Source organism: Centropristis striata, chromosome 13 (assembly GCF_030273125.1).
Source record: "Centropristis striata isolate RG_2023a ecotype Rhode Island chromosome 13, C.striata_1.0, whole genome shotgun sequence".
NCBI lineage: Eukaryota > Metazoa > Chordata > Actinopteri > Perciformes > Serranidae > Centropristis > Centropristis striata.
The window spans coordinates 11,202,583-11,226,901 of NC_081529.1; the positions used below are offsets into that span (position 1 = coordinate 11,202,583).

The 24,319-nt window shown below is 38.8% G+C and overlaps 2 gene segments (V, D, J or C); both read left to right on the top strand.

The window, feature by feature from the left end:
- Positions 1-16,401: 16,401 nt before the first annotated feature.
- Positions 16,402-16,939, top strand: LOC131982965 (immunoglobulin heavy variable 3-30-3-like). The segment is given in 3 exon segments: positions 16,402-16,444; positions 16,546-16,844; positions 16,910-16,939. Coding segments are annotated over 3 exon segments (372 nt in total).
- A 529-nt stretch (positions 16,940-17,468) lies between these two features.
- Positions 17,469-17,927, top strand: LOC131982966 (Ig heavy chain V region MC101-like). The segment is given in 2 exon segments: positions 17,469-17,511; positions 17,608-17,927. Coding segments are annotated over 2 exon segments (363 nt in total).
- The last annotated feature ends 6,392 nt before the right edge of the window (positions 17,928-24,319 follow it).

Sequence of the window (24,319 nt, forward strand, 5' to 3'; positions counted from 1 at the left end):
CACAAAGCATCAGTAGAGCTGAACAAAAACCCCTCAGTGCCTGAACACTTGTAACATGAAGCCACCAGAGGAGGAGCCCTCAGACCACTAATAACTTCAACACCAGCTCACTGTTACATCTCTTTAAAGATACATTTTTGGTCCAACATCACAAGAAATAACCAAAACAGTAGAAGAAACAAGCCACATGAAAGCCTTTCTAAGTACAGTATGAATTAACTCTGATACTGCTGCTGGCAGCTGGATCCTGTGAGCAGCTTTTGGTGGATTCACACTAATAAACACATTAGAAACATTGAATATTCACATGAATGATGGAGATCATGTTGATTTGTGTAACAGTATTGATCTCATCCAGCCAGACTCAATGGTTGTGCATCCTGGACAGTCTTTGACCATCAGCTGTCAGGTCTCTGGTTATTCTCGGACTCCCATCAGTGGGATGGAGGTAGCTTAAATTAAAAAAAATGCTCTGAAGAACAAGTTCAGCTCCAGCAGAGACATGTCTGCTCTAACAGTGACTCTAAAAGGACAGAATCTGCAGCCTGATTACACAGCTGTGTATTACTGTGTCCGTGTAGCTCCACAGTGATACAAACCACCAACAGAACTGCCAACCTTGTCTCACAGGAATCAATGAAATAGCCATGGATTTGCTTAACTCAAAATCCGTGGAATAGTTTTATTGTTTTCACATCTCGCACTCAGACACGTGCTGTCTGAATCTTAGCCTGTTATGGCACATGTCCAAGGATTGAAAAAAATAAAACTTTGTCATAGAGCTAGACCAAATACATCACCGAACAGGTCTTGGTCTGGAGAGTAACATATATCAATTGGAAGGTTCTATAATATTCTTGATTTGAGATATTGACCTTTGAACCTTAACCTTGGGGCATATTTGAATGCTTATAACTAAGGGACAAAAAGGGTTACAGACATGAGACCTACTGTTATATTAAGGTGTTGAGATGGACTATAATGTGAGCATAGTCACTAAGGGGTGGGGGTGGGAAGGCTTTAGGATATGCTGAAAAAAAAATCCCTCATTGAACAAGACAATATTTAAAGTCTGATGCCAAAAATGTGATTGACATCCCCTCAAACCCCTGGAAAGCCACTAATTAAGTATTTCCAACTTCCAATTTCAAATCAAATCAAATCAAACTTTATTTATATAGCCCTTTTCATACATAAAAATGCAACACAAAGTGCTTTACAAAAAAAAAGAATAAAAACAAACAATAAAAATGACAAAACCCACCCCTCCCTCCCCCACATACACATCTGTAAGTATACATACACAAACATGCACACACGCATTTAGTCATGCACGCACACAAACACACTCAGACTCGCACACAGCACATATTGATTGACAGTGTAGAGACATGGCAAGGCACCGAGGATCCAGATGAGTAAAAAGCAACCTGTGGGAGCATCCACACTGAGAGGTGGCACAGCCCACAGCCATAGAGGACGCCGTCACAGAGACCACCAGGACCCGGGGAGACCGGGGCGGACTCCACACATGGTGCAGAGCCGCCCAGTCCCCCGGGCCCAGGGAGTCTCCAAGACCACATCCCCACGGGCAGACCCAACACACCCCCCAGTGAGGAGGCCCCCATGAGGGAACACTGGAGCTAAAAACTAAGAGACTAAAAGACAACAGGACAGGATAAAAACTAAGAGACTAAAAGACAACAGGACAGGGTAAAAATAAGAGACTAAAAGACAACAGGACAGGATAAAAACTAAAAGACAACAGGACAGGATAAAAACTAAAAGACTAAAAGACAACAGGATAGGATAAAAACTAAAAGACTAAAAGACAACAGGATAGAAAATAAAAGATAAAAACTAAAATACAACGGGAATAAATAAATAAATAAATAAATAGTAAAATAATCAGTTAAAAGCTAGACCAAAGAGGTGGGTCTTGAGCCTCCTTTTAAAAACATCAACAGTCAATTTTAGGGGAAACCCTGTTTTATTAAAAAAACTACAACTCCCTAGACCTCTCTTCAGTACTTATGTCAACATTATCACCATAGTTGCATTTCTTCCGTTTTAGGGTTGTGCTAGGGTTGTGGAAACATATTTCTAGCCAATATATCGAATATCACACACTGTCTAATAAATAATTATACAGCATGTATATTATCTTTGCTAAAAAAGACAACGTTTGTTAAATGAAGATATTTTAACTAAAACAGGAGACCAGCACCAACTGCGCTGCTCACGGAATGGAATGGAGCCTGAGACATTTACAGTGGCTTACTTACTTATCGCCTACTACCCCTTCTGGGGTTTAGGCCGCCAACAAGAGTTCTCCAAGCATCTCGGTCCTGAGCCAGCATCTCAAGCTGTCCCCAAATGTAGCCCATTTTCTTGGCATCTGCCTTCCAGTCTCTGCGCCAGGTGTTTCGTGGTCGACCTCTCTTTCTTTTCCCTTGAGGATTCCACTTGAGGGACTGTCTTGTGGTGTTTGTGGCTGGTTTGCGGAGAGTATGGCCTATCCATCTCCAACGCCGTTGGAGGATCTCTTTGTCCGCTGGCTTTTGGTTGGTGCATTTCCACAGTTCTTTGTTGCTGATGGTGTTAGGCCAGTGGATCTGGAGGATTCGTTGCAGACAGGTATTGATGAATGACTGGATTTTGTTTGTAGTTTTTTACTGTAGTCCTCCATGTCTCCGCACCGTAGAGGAGGACTGACTTTACACTGCTGTTAAAGATCTTGATCTTTGTTGTGATGCCCAGGTCTTTTGCGCTCCAGATGTTTTTTAGTTGGAGGTACGCTACTCTGGCCTTGCCAATCCTGACTCTCACATCTATATCTGTGCCACCCTGCTTGTTGACAATGCTGCCAAGGTAGGTAAACTCCTCAACCTCCTTCAGAGTTTCACCTTCCAGCATGATGCATTTACAGTGGAGCGCGCCTCAATGACATCACACCACACATCCGGTAGGTTACAAAATAAAACAGCAGACACATCTGATCGTCAGTCATCATTATGTCAACATTATTGTCTCCCGCTGCAACAGAATAATATGTTGATCAGCAAATCAACCTCAGACACAAGGTATGTAATGGGTGAAGGTTTGATCCGTTAAATACACAGAGGATCAGGGAGATTTCAGTAAAAAGGGCAGGCCATCTGACTCTCACTTCGGCCACAGGTGGCTCCTCTTCAACGATCTCCTGTCTTCTCAGTGCGTATGTGGCGTTCATTGCATCATCGATGTAGGCCAGATTTGGGGTTGTTTTTCTCAACTCCTGGACCATCTTTTCTCCTTCTTCTTCAAGACTTCTGCTGTTTCTTCCCTGGGGTAGATCTGGAAGATTTGTTTCAGACCGTCTAGGTTTCTTTACTTTCTCTACCTCGTGTGTCCCCAGCACCTCTTTTCTCAGAATTGACCTCCAGTTCTCGACAGCCGACACCTTTCAACTTCTGTCTGTAATTGCCCATCTTGAACTTTAAACTGTGTTTCCATCCATATTATCCAGATTTGGAGCCAGATTCTGTAAGGCAAGGGTGATTTTCAACAAGTGCCTTGGCTACACATCCAAAATGTTCAAGAGTTGGGTAGGTCATGAATGAACACATCGTTTCAGCAAGTTTGAGCAGAATCTCAGACTTCATGTCTCTTGAAATGGACAGAAGTGCTCCACTTTCTCTAAAAACGTCATTGCCCTGCCTGAGCCTCAGCTCAACATTGTATGAGAAGGTGGGAATGGGAAATTGAGCTGGCCACTGCTGTGAACGCAGACCTGCAAAGCCCTCTGTTTGGCTGCTCCATGAAGAGGATGTCGTCGAAGATGATGGATAAGCTGACGAGGATGCTGCCGGAGATGCAGAGCTCAAAGTGTCCAAACTTGAGTCTGAAGAGATCGGGCAGAAAATTACTTGCAATGTCACTTTCTCCTTTGGTAGATCATCAACACAAGTGAGGTTACAGAAGTCTTTGAAATCCTCATCTTCATATTAGAGGTCAAATGGAGAGTGTAACTGCAGTTTGTTTTTTAACAACAGCTTCAGGCCATCAACCGAATCTGTAACAGAGTCCAAGCGGAGCTTTCTGATGTCCTGTGCTGATATTATCACACCCAACAGCATATTCTTGTGACTGAGAAACTCCCAAGGCTTCTATGGAGATGGAGAAAAAGAGAATGTAAGAAAAGACAAAATGAACAATGAAGAAACATGAATAAACATGAACAGTCATACACATGTTATTCTGTTTAAAACCTGTTTTTACGGTTATGGATGTTCTGCATATGTTTTTCAGAGGAAGGAGAGGAACACCATTTTAAGTAAAATAATAGCTCAAATATACCTTAATGAAGCAAGAAAACTTTTGGTGTCACCATCAGTTTGCCTGCTTTTGTGTGTGGATACAGCGGTTGATATCCATTTAGTTCATGTCATTCCACAATCACCAGTTCAGAAGAAGTTCAGAAGTTTTTTCATCAACTCATAACTCCACAGGTGCTCCATGTACCATGCATGATATGGTTCTATGATGAAAGACACTTTACTGGACACAACTACAATTTTCACCAGCTTCCCAAAGTCATGAAGGCCACTGGTGTGCCCCACAGACAGAAACATACCCTCTGAATACTTGGTGCCATAAAGGCAGGCATGAGTTGCAAGAGACAGAAGACTTATGTTTCCATATTTAAGCTCTACAGTCTGCCTCATGGAGTTCTCGAGTGCATCAGGTGGAACCACTGCAGTGTGTCCAACTTCCAGATCAGGTCTGAAAAGACTTGGCAAATCTAGATAGTAAGCTAAAGTATGCTGGTGTTTTGTTGCTAGAGTGAGCAAGATGTTTCTGAAATTGTGAGAATCATTCACAACCCTTTTAAAGAAGCTGTGCTTGGCTTCAAATCTGATGGTCCAAAAGTCAATCAGGGGACCAAAGCTCCGAATCAGTTTGGGATAATGTTCTAAAACGTGGGGCTTGGGTAGGAGGTGGAAATCAGGAAACACCTCTTATAATAAGCACCTGTGAAAAATGCACACTAGCCAGAAGCTCTACTATTTCTTTCAAATCTAATATAATCCCCCAATTTTTGTCATCTCCTGGTATAATGTGACCGATCATCAACGGCAGAAGTCTCAACAGTGTCCAGTTTTCGTGGCAATTCCCACCAATAGACTTTTTCGATGCAAAAACTTTGTAATTGGATGAAGTCTGTTGGTTTTATCTGTAAACTTGTAAGGGAAGGATTCAATGAGGGAATTCAGCTCATCTATTGTAAAGTACTGTTTGGATATCAGAGACTTTATGCACAGACTTAATTCCTGTGGCACTATTCCTTCAAAAAGGTTGTGCATAAAATCTGGGGGGAATCCCTGGATTGTATGGAAATGAGACAGTCTATCGAGAACACAGTCACTCTTTACTCCTTTCACAGATACAAACTGATGTCTGTTTAATTCCAGGAGGTCCTGTTTTTGAGCCTCAACTGTCCGGAGTGGAAATACTCCCTCCTTTACCTCGTGAGTGTCAATATCTTGCCGACTAGCTAAACAAAACCGGCAAAATTTGTCGACATTAAAACTCTCATGAAATCCAGCAAGTGAATGGGCCCCTAAATTGTCCGCAGACACATAGTACCTCTAACAGTTGTTCCCAATTTCTGAACATACATAGGTTGTTTATCAGTGGTTCAAGAATGGCTCCATACCCGTATTTTGGTGCATAAGAAGCTCAATTATGTATTATTAAAACAACACAAAGATGAGGATGGAAGACTTATATGTGTGGAGGCCATAGTTAATGGAATGAAGTTAAATCTATGTAATGTATACGCCCCCAATGTGGAGGATGCAGATTTTTTTCACAAAGTGAATAAATTATTAGGGGGCTTTGCCGATGGACATACAGTGATGGGAGGAGACTTCAACCAAATCCAAGATAATGTCCTAGATAGAACAACCTATAGTAAAATTATACCGAAGGACAGACAGGCAATACATTTACTTATGAAAGACTTAGGGTTAGTGGATACATGGAGACTAATTAACCCGAGAGAAAAGGAGTATACTTTTTACTCTCATAAACATAAATCCCACTCAAGATTAGATTATTTTCTCATTTCTAAAAGTATGATTGAATCTGTGGTGGGGTGCAGGATTGGCGTTATCGCTCTCACAGATCATGCAACAGTGGAACTCTGTCTAGCAACAGAAGCGGATTGCATCAAAAGAAAATAGGTGGAGACTTAATACATCTCTATACCAAGATCCTGGATTTGATAGGTTACTGTCTTAGGACCTTAAAAGCTTCTTTGAAATTAATGTTGGATCCACAGAAAAAAATAGGAACAGTGTGGGAGGCATCAAAAGCTTTTATAAGGGGTAAAATTATAGCATACTCTTGTAAAAAGAAAAGACAAAGCATTAAAAAGTTGAAGACGCTGGAATCTCAACTTTAAGAGAAAGAAAAGCAGTTAGCGAATAGTTACAGTGAGTCATTACTTAAGCAAGTGTGCGCTCTTAAGTTTGATTTGAATGAGGTTTATAACAAAAAGGCAGAGTATGCTCTGTTCAGATTGAGAACAAATTTTTAAGAAAATGGGGAAAAATCGGGCAAGCTATTGGCCAGACAACTTAAGAAAAGAGAGGTTGGCTATGTGATCCCTGGTATTAAAAATGTAAAGGAAGTGGTCACTAGTATAAAGGAAATTAATCTGGTGTTTCAAAACTTTTACTCAGAAGTTTATACTTCAGAGATAGATTTGGATACAGTCAAGCTGAATACTTTTTTTTCCAAAATAAAAATTAACAAGATATCCTCAAATCAAGTGGGAGAGCTGGACGCGCCTATTTCTGAATTAGAAGTTAAAGCAGCCATACGATGCATGAAACCTGGAAAGTCTCCTGGACTAGATGGCTTTCCGGTGGAGTATTACAAAAAACACATAGATATGCTGGCACCTATTCTAACTGCAGTTTATTCAGAGTCATTGTCACAGGGACAGCTCCCTGATACATTAAATGAGGCTTTGATATCATTAATCCTCAAAAAAGATAAGGACCCATTGGATCCAGGTAGCTTTCGACCAGTTAGTTTAGTTAATGTGGACTGTAAAGTGCTCACTAAAGTCCTGGCAATGAGGCTAGAGAATGTTTTACCAGACATTATTCATGAAGGCCAGGTAGGATTTGTGAAGGGGAGGTCATCCTCAGACAATCTTAGACGGTTGCTCCACCTTATGTGGAGGAGCCGTCAAGAAAACACACCAGTAGCAGCCTTCTCCCTTGATGCGGAGAAGGCATTTGATAGGGTTGAGTGAGGTTTTTTAATACATGTCCTGGAAGCTTTTGGTTTTGGGTCAGGATTTGTCAACTGATTTAAACTGATCTATGCTACACCAAGAGCATCAGTCCTCACCAATGGACAAATGTCTCCCTTCTTCCAGCTCTCACAGGGAACAAAGCAAGGAGATCCGTTATCAACTTTATTGTTTATTTTATTCCTTGAACCACTAGCGATCACAATTAGGGCGGAGGCAGGAATTACAGGGGTGAGGCAGGAGGTAGAGAACATAAATTGTTTCTGTATGCGGATGACATCCTTTGGCTTTCTACGGACCCAAATTTATCAGCCCCTATTCTTCTAGACACAATTGAAAAATTCTCACAAATTTCTGGATATAAAATCAATTGGCACAAGTCAGAGGTTATGCCGGTGTCAAGGGGGTGCCATCCAGCAGTGGTTAGTGCACTCCAATTTAAATGGATATCATCAGGGATGATCTCGGTATAAGACTGACTGCTGATATGAGTAATATTGTGCAACTTAATATGATTCCATTGCTTCATAAAATAAAGATTGACCTAGATAGATGGAAATCAATAAATCTTACACTTATGGGAAAAATCAGTACAATTAAAATGGTAGTTGCCCCTAAGTTTAATTACATATCAATGATGGTACCTGTGACAATTCCTGATGAGATCTTTAAGCGGTATAATCAGATAATTAAGGACTATCTATGGAATGGAAAGAAACCTAGGATCACCATGCAAAAGCTTTATGATTCAAGAGGAAAAGGAGGCCTGGCCTTGCCGAATGTTGAACTTTATAACATAGCATTTGAGATGGTAAAGTTAGCCAAACATTGGACCAGCTGTGGCTCACACCCTGGATGGACATTAATAGAGAAGGAAATTGCAGCCCCATTCAAACCAATTGAAACCCTCTCACAGAATGCTGCAAGTTATCTGACTGGCCAATACAGACAAGATTATGCCCCTATCTGGAATAATCCATCTATAAAAATAGTTAGGAAACTTTTCCTGTGGAAGTCGTGGCTAGAGGGGAACCTGAACAAGATTGGAGACCTATATAGAGATGGGGTGTTTCTCTCATTTCAAGAGATCAGTACACATTTCAGTCGAAAAGATAAAGGGGACTTTTGGCGATACCTCCAGAAGTAGTGTTAGAACCTTAGGCATTAAACCGGGCGTGGGAGAAAACGCGATTAGACTCTATTTTGAGATGCCTAGTTCTGCAGTTCTCTATAATATGGTTGTGGATGCCCAGTGTGGGAAATATAATAATTTAAGACTAATTTGGCAAAGAGATCTAAATTGTGACATTGAGGAAGATGTTTGGGAAAACACAATAACAAACACAGGGTGGTCCATCAGGGACGTCAGTGGCAAATTCACGCATTACAAAATTATTCACCGGTATTATTATACGCCAGTAAGGCTCCATAAAATGGGCTTGATACAGAACAACCTGTTGGAAGTGTAATGCACAGGCAGGTACCTTCTTACACTCACTGTGGGAGTGCTCTTTGGTTTTTCCTTTCTGGAAAGAGGTTATAGGAAAACTGGGTGAATGGCTTGGAAAAACTCTACCAGAATCCCCCCAGCTCTGCCTACTGGGAGACAGGTCAAGGTCACCACCAGGAATATCAAAAGCAGAATTCGGTTTTGCATTAACAAGCTTCATCACTGCAGCTAGAATTATTCTTCGCGACTGGAAGAGTCAGACTCGACCAGAATTTGCTAACTGGATTAAGCTGATGACAGACACTGCCTCCTATGAATTGATGATAGCAAGGTTGAATGATAACAAAGGGAAATTGAACCAGGTCTGGGGTAATTTTCTGAATCATATAAGAGGGGAATAGGTGCCTACAACATATAAGGGGAGGACGACTTATGTGTGTGTGTGTGTGTGTGTGTGTATGTATTGTATATAGGTATATGTATATATGCGTGTATATGTATTTGTATATATATTATCATATAATAACTTTGCAAACATAGTGTTTAGTGTTGGGAAATGTGCTGCGCTGTTTATGGGCTGAGATTTGTGTATGTATGTGTATTTGCATGTACATGCATTTTTTGTTTTTATTTTATGTATTTTTGTTTAATATGGTCGATTTGTTTGTGTGGAAGTTTGATGTCTTTTGTATGATGTTTGACCTATAAGAAATTGAATAAAAACTTAAATAACAAAATATTTCCTGAGAAATACTATTAAATTAATAACCATTTCTGTCTTTGTTCCTCCTCACTGGGCTGCTAATACAAAGATCATTGTTGTGTTTTAACAGCAGAAAAATATCTTGAAATAAGAGATTATTGACAGTTTGATTCAAACTGTTTCTGAATATAAAGAAAATGGAGCTGCATCTATTCATGGACAGGAATAAGTTGACCATAATAGAAATAAGATCATATTCTACCTGACTTGACTTGCAGGTGTATCTGCAGATAGACAAACACTCATAACAGAGCTTAATTTTAAATACCTCCTCATTAAAGACAGCAACTGAACAAGAACAAAGCTTACAGAGTACTACAAAGACTGTGGATAGGGAGAATAAATGGAGGTTTGAACTGTACTGTTCAAGGTGTCTATTATTCTTCATTATGACATAGAAGAGCACTTTCATGTACATTATTTGAGAGAAAAGACAGGAAAAAAGTTGCTGAACTATTATTTTGCATCTTGTCACAATAGTTGTAGTTCTGAACTAGTTGATCCTCTGAGTGTCTGTTGCTTCAAACAGACACAATTTGAATCCTGAAACCTTAAAAAAAACTCTTCAACCAGCTGCTGAAATCTCCTCATTGGTGTAGCAGTGAAAATAAAATAAATACAAACACATAAATCAATACAATTAGTCTTTTTTTCTCCGTCAGAATTTTAAGATGTATGTGTTAAACTGATTTAAATTTAAACAAAACTTAAGAAGGAAAAAAAAGACAAAAAAAAGTAATTTGAGTCAAATTTTTGATCAACAAATCTGCTGGATCCTTCAAAGAAAACGTTAAAAAGGAATAACTATATTTTCTAAATTCACGCAATTTTTTTTTAAATATAATAAATAACTATATGGTTCAGGAGCCCCTCCCTCCCCATGATGTGCTGATGCAAATGTTCAGTGTGTGCAGTGTACTTGTGTCCTGCTGACTGCTCTTGTACTTTGTGTGGAGCATCAGAGGTCACATCTCCAGCCTCAGGATGATCAACACACTCACTCTTCTGCTGGTTGCTCTCTCTCTGCCCTGTGAGTTCTCCTGCTGACTGCTGTTTGATCTTTGATCAGACAACATGGACTGATGGTCGCTCAGTGATACCAGAAAACTTCCCCTGTAAACCCGAATGCTCAAATTAGTTAATTGTATTAAGTAATGCTTACTTAAAATTTGTTAAGAAGTTATACTAACTTGAACATGTTAAGTGCCGGTAACTTTTTTCTTGTTTTGAGTTTACTAAACTGATATTTTTTGATTAATATGAACTTTTCCACGGATTATGTAACAACTACTTTAAATGATAAGTTCATAGGTACTTAAAACTTTTCAGTTTTGACATCATATATGTCCTATTTTGACCAAATAAATCAATCGCATGTGTAAATAAAAAACTGTTAGAAGAATTGTTGAATCAATATATGTTGCTACATTTCATATATTGGCAAAAATCAATATATTGCATGTTAGGAATTAATAATTTTCATATTATAATGTTGACTAATGTTGACAAATATTAATGAATAACAATGACCTCTGGGCATCCACACTAAATATAAATCAAGACAAACACGCTTGTACCGGAAGTGTCCACGCGCTTTTATTTTGAAATTTTTGCGTGCGTTTCCTGTGCTGCCCGTGTGGAGCTGCTCGCTTCACCTGAGGTGAAACACGCTACCCCACAGAGAGGACTGCCGTCGGAGTTACTGTCATCGGAGTTTCTGCTTTTTTCGCCAGGTTTCAGCGCCATTGGATTAAATGTAAGTATTAAACATGAAAATAAATGTGTTTAAATATTTTTTGCAATTTGAAAGTGTTCATACAAGTCAAGTCGGTACCTTAACCAGGCCAGCTGACAGTCTTGCCTGGGCCCAGGACGAGATTATCTTAGATGGGCCCCCCGCGCCCAGATCTCTCCTTTTCTCTTGTTGTTCCTCTCCTCTCCTCTCCTCTTTCTTTATAAGCCATGACTAAATGTGCAGCTATTTACCCTGCAGATTATAAGTGTATATTTTGAAATAAGGGGCTAATTCCAATCTTTCAAGTATAATATCCCTGATTTACAAAAAAGCTTTTTTACAGATAGCCTATTTGTGCAATGAGCTTTATGAATCTATTTTATACTTAAAAATAAATTAAATATTAATTTAATAAAACATTGCAAGCAAAAACATTCTCTCCTGTTCCTCTCCTCACATCTCTCTTTGACAAGAGACAATAATGGTTAAGATTAACAAACTACACATGCGCTGTTGCTAAATACACTCTTCATATGTATTGGAATTCTGACACTAGCAGGAAAATAACTGACTAAATAAATAAACTATAAATGACTCTCTCTCTCTCTCTCTCCCTCCTTCCTCTCCTCCCGCATCACTCTCTCTGTCACCTGACAGCTGCTGGATCTCTCCCCTCTCTGTCTCATCCTCTCTGACGGAGCTACCAAACGTTGTTTCTGTCAAAGATAACGTGTTGTGTCAGGCTTTCATACAAGCTAATGGACGTTAACATTAGAGCGAGCTTGTTAGCTTACGTTACAAGGCTGTAAACATTGGCTGCGCTGTTTCTTACCTTGCTCTACGTTCACTTTACTAGTCCCAGCTTCACCGTCACCACCTTTTTAAAAAATATTTGTTCATAAAATAAGGCCTCCATTTTCTTCTTCTTGTCTTCTCTTTTCTTTCCGTTTCTGAGCACCGGACTTGTGTTTACCGGACATTTTGAGCGAACTTCAAATCAAATGGCAACATCAAAGTTTGATCAGTGGCCAAACCATTTTTGTGTTGGGGGGGGGGGGGGGGGTTCTTGACCACTAGTTCAAGGACAATTAGGAAGAAAACAAATAAAAAGCTTTTAACTCAAATAAATATTACATATTTTTTCCACAAATAGGCCTATTTCATTTTATTTTTTTAATCATTCCATAATTTAATGAGGGCCCAGTTCTGGGGCCCCCCCCCCTACCCTGGGCCCGGGACAGCAGACCCGTTTGTCCCCCCCTATCGGCGGGCGTGACCTTAACTAATGTGTAATTGTAAAAACTGGCTCTGCTAAAATGCACAGCAGCACTTAAACTAATTTGTGTTGTAACTGCAAGTGCTGTGAGTGAAAAATGTGTTTTGGGTTTGTAATGTAGTCTATGTTTTTAAGTAACTGTTAACGGAAAACTTTTGAATTATGCGCGGGAACATACGTCCGTTAGGGGCGCTCACGTGTGCGCGCATGTGGACGTGCATACACTTTACTCCAGCTTCAGTGGAGTGAGTTATCGCTTGTGCTAGCTGCTTGAGCTCTGAAATTGCGCCAAAGATTATTGAATAGTGGAGGAAGATTGAGCAGGTATAGCAGACACACTCATGGCGTTATAGCAACTACTGTCCTCTTGTTCTATTGCAATTTAAAAAAAAATGTTTTCCCTGCGCCATTGATTAGCTCCTGCTACTGCTGCTAAGTCTAAGTTTAGCTTACCCTGACCCAACTGAAATACATGGGGCACAAAAGCAACGTTTTAGTTTTTGTTATAACGTGTAACCTATATATTATAACCTTATTAGATAATATTTGCTTTAAGTGAGGCTACAAATTGAAAAGTGTCATAACAAATAGTAAACTGGAAAATTTCTAAAGAAATTTTGAGTGTGACTTACTCTGGCCCTGTCGTGCCATGTCTCTGTTAATCATAAATTTTAGTTTTAGACTTTTATTCTGAAGGGACTCTTATTTTGAAATACTTCTTGGCTGCATGTGTGTGTGTGCGTGTCTCTCTGTCTCTCTCGCTGTCTCTCTCCCTCTGTCTGTCTGTCTCTCTCTCTCTCTCTCCCCCTCCCTCCCTGTCTGTCTGTCTCTCGCTCTCCCTCTGTCTCCTCGTCTGTCTGTCTCTCTTTGTCTGTCTGTCTGTCTCTCTTTGTCTCTATATATATATATCAATATTTACACTTTTTTTTTTTTTTTAGGAATTACATGATGTGTACACAAGGCGTACCACTATCCTACATGCCCTTCCTGTATATCTGCGGGAGGAAATCTCTGGATTTTACTGAACATGCGTGGTAAGTCCCAATAAAATAATATCAAGCCCTGTCTGTATTATTAAGACATTAATATTTTGATTTTGTTTAATGACAACACCTGCATCAACATTTTGTGAAATCTTTGAGAGATGTTTTTAAACCTGTAAAGTCTGTGCTGATTTTGCAGACAAAATCATATAAGTCAATAGCCCTGTAATGCCACACTTCCAAGTCATCTCACCTTCTCTGTGACAAAGCAGTAAAATGAAGAGAGGTCCATCGGACTTGTGTACACAGTATTTTTTATGACATTTAACTGTAATCTAAATAATTTGCTTCCCACACCCTTAGTACCCATTGTGTTTCAGTAGAGATGATTAATTTATGCGTATAATCTCTCTTCATTCTTTTAGGATGATTTAGAGGAGCCAGATGTCACAGATGCAACGGTGGCCCTCCTTACAACCATCAGCGAAAATACCATGAGTCCAGTCCACTACCACCCAGTAAAAACCTCTGTTGTCCTCGAAGGTGATGTGGTGGTCAGCCTCCCCAGACTTGATGATGGATTCCTCGTAATGTTCGGCCTAATCTATGCGCTACATCTGAGCTATCCCCAAGGACTGACCAACACTTTTGAGTTCATTCAGAAAGTCGTACTTGGTCTGGATGAGGGTAAATTGTCACCCAGGCTGCAGACACTCAAGAATGACTTGATGATATGATGATGACATCATCTACAACAGTGTCCATGTTGACGACTGTTTAACTGTGTTCAAGTTACTCCACAGGCCTATTTGTTCATGCAGTTTCACATTTTAAAGGAAAACACAGTTCATAGTGTTGAACTTTGTTTAGATTTTAGTAATTTAGTTGCTGGGACCTTATTTCCCTCTGAGGACTTCTTGTTTATTCTATGGTATGCTTCTTGTTTTATTATATGGTGAAAAAATGTTTAAATTCATTTTCCAAAGCTACATACCTTGAAGTTCAAAGTTTAAAGCAAATGTAAACCTTTGTACATGTTAATGTGGATTTTTATATATATATATATAATGTTGCCCTACAGTATTACAACCAGATAGTCCAGCTTTTGTTTTGCTTTTTGTCTTTCAAATATATATTACTATGTTTCAGTATGTGCTAAAAAGGAAGAGTCATTGACCATGTTTGGGGTTTTTTTTTGCCATTGTTTTTTTTTTGTTGTTTGTTTGTTTTTTAGTTAGTAGGACTCAATGCAATTGTAATATTTTAAGTTTTGGGGTTTTATGAAATCAAATTTTTTTGAGGTCTGGTTAGTTAAAAGATTTAAAAAAAGACTAATAAATATTGAGTTCATAAAACATATTTGTATGTGTTTTTGTACTTAAACTTATTCTGTTCTGTTAATTTATATCTTTGAAAAATAAAAACATAAATTTTGAGTTTATTGAACTTGAATAAAATAGTTTTTATAATCAACATTATTTAGTTCTATAAATTAATTTTAATCGTATGGTGAACAAATATTTTGAGTTAGTTTAGTTTTTTTATTTGAGTTGGATTAATCAGTAATTACATTTATTTGTAAACAAAAAATACATGTAACACTAACTCAAATATTTCAGCTCTGCTTACCTCTGACTTTTGAGTTTGTGAACTCAAAAAAATTGTGGCAAACGATTGCCTCACTTTTTTTGAGTACTGCTTACTTATTCGGGTTTACAGCTGTCTCACTTTCTTCTGTGGTTCCTCTCTGCTTCAGTTTGTACAGGTCAGAGCATGGACTCCATTCCTTCCAGTTCAGTGGTGAAAAAGCCCGGGCAGACTCTCAGTCTCTCCTGCAGGGGATCTGGCTTCACATTTAGCTGCTGCAGCATGGACTGGATCAGACAACCTGCAGGAAAAGCTCTGGAATGGATCGGCCGTGTTTACAGCGATGCAAGTAGAACAGATTATGCCAGCAGCATGCAAGGACGAATAGAAGTCACCAGAGATGATAGCAACAGCATGACGTATCTGAGACTGTCCAACTTACAGCCAGAGGACTCTGCTGTGTATTACTGTGCCAAACACACAGTGGTTAAAGGAAGCAGAGAGGCTCTACAAAACCCTCAAACTAGTTATTCCTACAAGTACCAACAGGTGGCAGTAGAAGAAAAGAAGTCAGATGACACGAAGGAGAGAATGTCTCTAAACACACACACACACACACACACACACACACAGTGAAAGCAACAGTTGATGCTGTGGTTTGTGACTTCCTGTGTTGTCGGGTTAAAAGTGGTTAATAATGTTCCCATTGTTGATTTAATGAATAACAGCAGGTATTGATAATATATCTGGACATTTATACATGATGTGTCTAGAACATGGATAGACCACCGAACGCTGCTGAGCAAAATAAGTGAATATGTTAAATTTTACAATTGACAAACATGGCTAAACATGGTTAAATAATTTGAAAATCATGAATTCATTCATCATTATTACAAAAATAATATGAAAGAAAGATATAAATCATACATGACACAATGAGTAGATATAATTTTTTTTCACCCTGTCAATTAACTGGGCAAGTAAGAACAATAAATGTTTTTCTGACAAAGCTCCTGGTACAAAGACAATATGTCTGCATTACAGTAACTAATGAGCTGTTTAAATGTCTGCAGGTACTGAGGGTCAAACACTGACTGAGTCTGAACCAGTGGTTAAAACACCTGGAGAGTCCCACACTACTTATGACAGGACAGTCCATCCTTCCTTTACAGCCTGTCAGTGTCCTTCTCTATGCAAAGGGAACTTCCTCACAGTCTGCTATAAAGACTTGATATCATGCTGTCAGTTGCAGCAGAAGAAGAGAAGCTCCCATCAGATCACCTTCAATACCAACCATGTTCTCTGTAGCTGTGCTGCTGCTGCTGGCTGCTGGATCCTGTGAGTCTCACTGAGGCAGAGACACTGACAGTATGATCACAACACACTGACTGTTCACTCTTATTACACTCATTCAATATTCAACATGTTTTCCTCCACAGGTGTAAAGTGTGAAACGCTGACTCAGCCAGCCTCTGTGACTGTGCAGCCAGGTCAACGTCTGACCATCACCTGTCAGGTCTCTTATTCGCTTGGCTACTTAACAGCTTGGATCAGACAGCCTGCAGGGAAAGGACTAGAGTGGATTGGAATGAAAGATACTAGTAATTCATACTACAAAGATTCACTGAAGAACAAGTTCAGTATCGGCCTTGACTCTTCCAGCAAAACAGTGACTCTAAACGGACAGAATGTGCAGCCTGAAGACACTGCTGTGTATTTCTGTGCCAGGAGAGACACAGTGACACAAAGCATCAGTAGAGCTGAACAAAAACCCCTCAGTGCCTGAACACTTGTAACATGAAGCCACCAGAGGAGGAGCCCTCAGACCACTAATGACTTCAACACCAGCTCACTGTTACAGTAAACAGGAAGTCTAAGAACAAAGGTTCTTCATCTCATTTTACGGCAACATTTCATATCAAATAAATAATCTAAAATCATTATCGTTGAAACATCATTGTGTGTACAAAAACCTTTCTCACTACAGTAGAAATCAACCACTAAAAGTCAGCTTCTCATCCATGATTCCATCATTTTTGGTTCAAGAAAATCAATCATTACTGCTTTTGTGGTTCAATGAAAATTCTTGAGCCAACTTCATTATGATATTATGATTATGATAAGTTAAGCTAACAATCTAAACCGTCAGAGATTCAAGTTCCACCTTCTCTTTGTTTGAGATGAAGAGAAACACCTGGAAGTTTCATCTTCATTTAGAATTATTTGAATATACATTAGTCAGCTGATTTAGTGTCAACAGCATGTAAATCCGCCTCCTTCTGTTGCCTCATAAAGAAGTGAAGTGTGTGTGTGTCAGTGAGAGGAGAGAAGAGCTCACATCAGTTCAGCTTCAACATCAACCATGTTCTCTGTAGCTCTGATACTGCTGCTGGCAGCTGGATCCTGTGAGCAGCTTTCACTGGATTCACACTAATAAACACATTAGAAACACTGAATATTCACATGAATGATGGAGATCATGTTGATTTGTGTTTCCACAGGTGTGAACAGTATTGATCTCATCCAGCCAGACTCAATGGTTGTGCAGCCTGGACAGTCTTTGACCATCAGCTGTCAGGTCTCTGGTTATTCTCTGACTGATAACAGCTATGCAACAGGTTGGATCAGACAGTGTGAAGGAAAACCCATGGACTGGATCTCCCATCAGTGGGGTGGTGGTAACTTTTATCAAAATAATGCTCTGAAGAACAAGTTCAGCTACAACAGGGACACGTCTGCTCTAACAGTGACTCTAAAAGGACAGAATCTGCAGCCTGAGGACACAGCTGTGTATTACTGTGTCCGTGTACCTCCACAGTGATACAAACCACCAACAGACCTGCACACTACTTATATATATTATATTATATATATAATATTAGTATTGGTTGTATTAGTATAGGTTGCTGAGTATTATATATAATACTCAGCAACCTATACCATGTGACTTAACACTTTATAGAGACCACTCATGACTTTAACACCAGCTCACCGTTCATCTGTTTAAATGCTTGTAGGCTACAATCACCATCAGATCATAAAGTTTTTACACTTCATAAATTATATAAATAATTAACCTATAGAGTTTTCAGAAGAAAAAATGTATTTATTTTTAACATTTATGTTCATGTTTAAAGATACATTTTTGGTCTAATAATACAGGAAATATTCCAAACAGTAAAAGTAACAAGCAATGTGACATAAATTATTTAAAATTTAAAGAAAAATAACTTCAGGAGACATGAGATGTTGTCTGCCTACGAGGTGATTTTCAGACAACATGACCTGAAACCAGTTTAATTGTAATTGCATGTATTAAGGTTAAAATTTACCAACAATAGCAAAACTCTGTTATTTATGTCGAAATGGATAATATTTATTTGCAGTTTAAATTAACATTTTCAAAAGTTGCAGAATGACTTACAGTTAAAAGAGCGTTATCATATCATGTTTTAATAACTCAAGTGAAAAAAAAAAATGAAAAATGTAAAAACTCAGTAAGGAGAAAGCCATAACTCAAACTCAGAGAGATCGACCAGAAGACACTGTTCAACCAGAAAGGAGGAGTCAATGCAAAACTCTGATGTCTTCCACCTCTACTTATCTGACTGCAGAGAGGAGGACAGAGGACAGTGGACACACAGTTTAACATGATGGACTATAGGACAGGACTGCTGCTTCTAACCTTCTGCTGGGCAGGTGGAGACTTTCACTGATGGTAATATTCTGTGTGTTCTATTTCTGTATCTGCAATATTTCAAATTGTCTTTTTGTATTGACAGGTGTTGATTGTCAGACTCTGACACAGTCTGAACCGGCAGTTAAAAGTCCTGGAGGATCTCACAGATTGACCTGTACAGCCTCTGGATTGTCAGTTGTCGCGAAAAATTTGTATTCTGTAGAGAAAAGTAATAGCACACCGATCCCGATCAAACCGCACGTTTTGATATATAATTTGTCCTGCAACTCTTCAAGTTGTAGGACTAGTAGCGGGTCGAAATTGCGTCCGGAAGAGGAAGAAGAAAAAATCCACAGTATAACAGTAGTGCTTGGGGCGAAGCACTGGTCCCTACAGCTATTGCTGTATGGGACCAGTGCTCGGTGCGATTGCCCCAAGGCCCTAATTAGGGCCTCGTGGCAATCGCACCGAGCAAAGCCCCGAGCACTACTGTTATACTGTGGATTTCTTTCTAATTTATACATAGAAATGTAGGAAAATTTGTCTTCTCACTCACAATCTTCTGGTAAAGCTGTCAGAGTTATAGTTTGGGCGTACGACGCATAGATGCGCCACCAACACCACCAACAGCCTCATTGGGTCCCATATTAAAAACGCAGAAAGATTTCAGCAAAAAGGAACATGTAACAGTTTTTTTAGATCGCTCTAACAAAGCTATTTTTTATTTTTTCTCAAAAAAAATCATATGTAGATGTTCAGGAAGAACTTGGGACGCTCAAAGTGAAGTCGGATCAATGATAGGTATTATGGTTTTGCCAAAAATGCTTTCTGTTTGAGGCCAGAAATTGCAGTCTGTCCACCTCTGCTGTCACTGGAACAGGTGTCAGTTAATTCTGTTGATTGCTTTGATCTGATTGCCTTTGATCTTTGATGTGATTACAGTTACAGATACACACACACATGCGCGTAAACGCGCACACTCCTCACACATGCATACACACATGCTTCAAACACACGCGCACGCACACACATACACACACGCATACACACACACACACATACACAGGTAACTTTATGTGATTTTCGCTACACACACACACAAATACACTCACTCACACACACACACACACACACACACACACACACATTTTGAGGCTAAAGGGCATAGTTTAAAATCTCTGAAGAATCTCATCATAGTGTACACACACCGGCAGTAGCCCCTGTGGCCCTCTCAAAATTTCCCCAGAGAAAATTTTCTAGTTAACTTATCATGTCTTCAAACGTTTAACTTTTTGTTTTGACCTTTAATTGTTTAAATATACATATTTGGTCTAATAATACAAGAAATATTCCAAACAGCAGAAGTTACAAGCGACATGACACAAATCTTTAAACTTTAAAGAAAAATAATTTCAGGAGACATAAGGCGATTTTCATATTAAATGACCTGAAACCAGAATAATCATAATAACATTTAATAAGCTTTAATTTACAAACAGTAGCAAAACTGTGTTGTGTGTATGTTGAATTGGGTAATTATCCACAGATAAAATTAATTTACAGTTAAGTAAGCATTATAATATAATGTTATAATAACTTGAGTTAAAAGAAAGTGAAAGGATTAAATTAGTTTTGTGGAGAGATTGAATGGAAGACACTGTTCAATCAGAAAGGAGGAGTCAATGCAAAACTCAAATGTCTTCCACCTCTACTTATCTGACTGCAGAGAGGAGGACAGAGGACAGTGGACACACAGTTTAACATGATGGACTATAGGACAGGACTGCTGCTTCTAACTGTCTGCTGGGCAGGTGAACAGTTTCTCAGATATTAATAATACGTTTCTTCTATTAGTGTCAACCGCTTATTTCACTCAGTGTTGTTTGTTCTCTTCACAGGTGTTGATGGTCAGACTCTGACAGAATCTGAACCAGCAGTCAAAAGTCCTGGAGGATCTCACAGATTGACCTGTACAGCCTCTGGATTGTCAGTTAGTAGCAACTGGATGGCCTGGATCAGACAGGCTCCTGGAAAAGGACTGGAGTGGATCTCCACTATTAGCAGTGGTGGCAGCACTTACTACTCTCAGTCAGTTCAAGGCCGGTTTAAAATCTCCAGAGACTGGATTTATCGTATCAGGACACAGTGTGATTCTGACATATTTTTAGTTACTGATCACGCTATTATAGACCCAAAGTGTCCACTATTGTTGTCACCTTCACTCTGCTGGTAGAGGAAAAGCATTAAGTAGTTGTAATATTTATACATAACACTTTATTTGATTTTTTTCTTGTTTTTACATATTTCTGTATTCTTAAAATAATTAAAAAAAAACCTATGTCCTGCATTAAATACATTCTTCAAAACTGTCTCTTAGAAATATTTTTCATAAATCCAAATCCAATCTTTGTTGCAATTAAATTCCTTCTAAAAATGTATATTTCTACAAATAGTGTATTCTTGTCTAATTTAAAATGACACAACTCACAGACATTAAAGTCCCACTAATGTACGACCGACTTTAAAGTTACATTTCAGGGAAAAAAAAGATCTCCCTTTGCATCACATACTGCAGCTTCATTAAAATGATTTGTGTAAGCAGACAACAGTGATCTATAAAGTGGAGGGACAGTGGAATAATGACACTATTTAACTTTACAAAGTGACTTTGTATGGAAAAGTGTTTTCATCTTTAATAAAGTATAAAATGATAATAATCAAAGAATCATTGTTGTGATTTAACTTCAGTGAAATGTGCAGAGAAGATGTGGAGAAAATATTAACAGCCAACAATCAAGAATATGAATATAAAGATGAATATAGCAACATATCTCTATAGGCAAGAATAAACCCACACATTTTATTTTTTGGTCACAACTTTATATATATTTGTCAAAAATATAAATGATAAATAAAGAAACATAAAGAACAAGTTGAACCATGCACATACTCAGCAACCATGTGACTCAACCACAAAGACAACTTCTAAATGTGAATATTAATAATATAAACACTCTTTACTCAGAATAGAGACTAAAAATAACTTTTTTCCCACAATGCAAAATGTACATGAAACTTTTTTTTTTAAAACGCATCTGTTGTTTATTTGGAGAAGAGATGAGGAACCACTTTTCCTGTTTTAATGGGGAGCAATAACATCTGATAACTTCACTATAACCTAAACAGCAGCTCTGTCTCCTCACAAATACATAATGAGAGGTAAATGTCACTCTTGTAATTGGGCCAGTGTGGAAAATAAAGCTCTAATCAGCTTCACCGCGAGTTAAAGATTGTCATTGTAGATAGTTGTAGTTTAAATATTTTCCATCAGTTCAGAAATGAGTTTCCAGGACTTTGATATTTGAGTTTCCTCTGCTGTTGTAGAGATACTCTACTTATAGAAATGTGTCACATGTTCCTTTTGAAACCTGCAGAGGGAGGTCTATGCAAACTCTTCCTCTCTTATAAACACACCATCAGAAACTGAGAGCGTTTCTATATTTCTGAAACACTCAGGTCAGAAAGCTCTGAACTACAGTGTTTATCACAGAATGGACAATACAATTACCTGGAGTTTATTATTTGCAGCTGCTATTCATGGTGAGAAAATCAATGGTGCTTTTTAAATGTCCGACCTGTGATTTACAAGTGTGATGTATAATGATCAAAATGTTTCTACTTCCAGGAGTTTGGAGTGAGATCAAACTGGAGCAGTCTCCCTCTGAGGGGAAGAGACCTGGAGAGACAGTGAAGATGTCATGCATCATATCTGGTTATAGCATGACGAGCTATAATATTCACTGGATACGACAGAGGTCAGGGAAAGCTCTGGAGTGGATTGGGAGGATGAACACAGGCTCAAACGCTGCTATCTACGGCAGCTCCTTTCAAAGCCGTTTCATCATGACTGAAGATGTTCCCAGCAGCACTCAGTACCTGGAGGTCAAGAGCCTGACAGCAGAAGATTCTGCTGTTTACTTCTGTGCTCGAAAGACACAGTGACTGAAGACAGTAGAGCAGCTGCACAAAAACCTCCACAGACAACAAACAGCAAAGTGATCTCAATGATATCTGAGTTTTCTCACCATAATCCAGTTAACATCATCTGTGGATTGGAAACACATTATATTAATGTGTTGTTTGAATTGTCTTATGATGTTACATTAGTCAGCCAAAAAAGAAAACATCAACAGTTAGACTAACAAAGTACAAGGAAATCAACGAGGAAATTGTTTAAATATTTATTAAAACTGGAACCGACATCAGGTAAAAATTTACCCGTGGCTGTTTTTCAATTGTACGTAACACAGTTTCATTAAAATATTTTATCCTCCCAGTCTTCGACTTTTCCTAAAATGCATTATGTAGAACTCCTGATTTCTTCAAATTATCAAGATGAAGCAGGAAATTAAAAAAAATGGCCGGTGTGAATATGGAAGACACAGTCATTTTTACACTGTTGAGTTTTTATTTCATTTTTTAAAAATTGTGTATTACAATTGGCAACAGCTTCTCTCTCTAGTAGTGTATGTAACAGCTTCATCATGAATCCTAGGCTAACCTTTGCTGTGGACAAGAGAAACAGATTCATGAATACTTCTCAATGCTTACAGTGAAGAAGCGTCAGGTGGTGGGGAGGCCTCACATTTGAAAAAATTACTAAATATTATACACATAACAGAATTTGGAGGGTGTACATAAAAACTACTATCACACCTGTCAAGTCTGGGTGTGATGAAGGAGTGGATTGGAGATTTAGCAGCAGAAGGAGAAAGACAATCAGAGACAAACAGAGTTTACAATTGAAGAATAAATTGGTGTTGGAATGAGAAGTCAGTGCCAAAGTTTAGTTCAAGCTTGCACATATGTAATGTGGGAGAGAGAGTGGAGCAGTTAGAGAAAGTTGACCTGCATTCATGCAACAGGCTTGGAGAGAGTTGCATCAATGATGGATTTAGTGGATATGTAGAGATAGACATCACTGGTGTAAAAGCTGAAGTGGAGACCATGAAGATAAGATTACAGAGTGGTAGCAAAACAGCAGAGGACCAAGCATGGAGCCCTGCGGGACTCCTGTTAAAGCTGTGAGACGTGAGTTAAACCAAGAGAGGCCAGTACAGGTGATGTTGAGAGATCATTCAAGTTGCTGGAACTTCATCTATCCTTCCATGTCAACTTATTCTCAAGGTCACAGAGGACTGGAACCAATCTGAGGTGACATTGGGCTTCAGGAGGGATACATTCTGGACAGGTAGTCATTAGAATATACTTAATGAAACATGTAAGATTCACAATCTGAATGATTATCTCAATGGAACAGCTGTTGAAAAATGTATAGTATTGATTGTTGATAAGTTTCTGGTCATATTTAACACCAATTAAATTCTACATTCACCAAACAGAGGGTTGAAAACATATCTATTTCAGTTGTATCCTCCCTATGAGGAGGAGTCAATGCAAAACTCAGATGTCTTCCACCTCTACTTATCTGACTGCAGAGAGGAGGACAGAGGACAGTGGACACACAGTTTAAC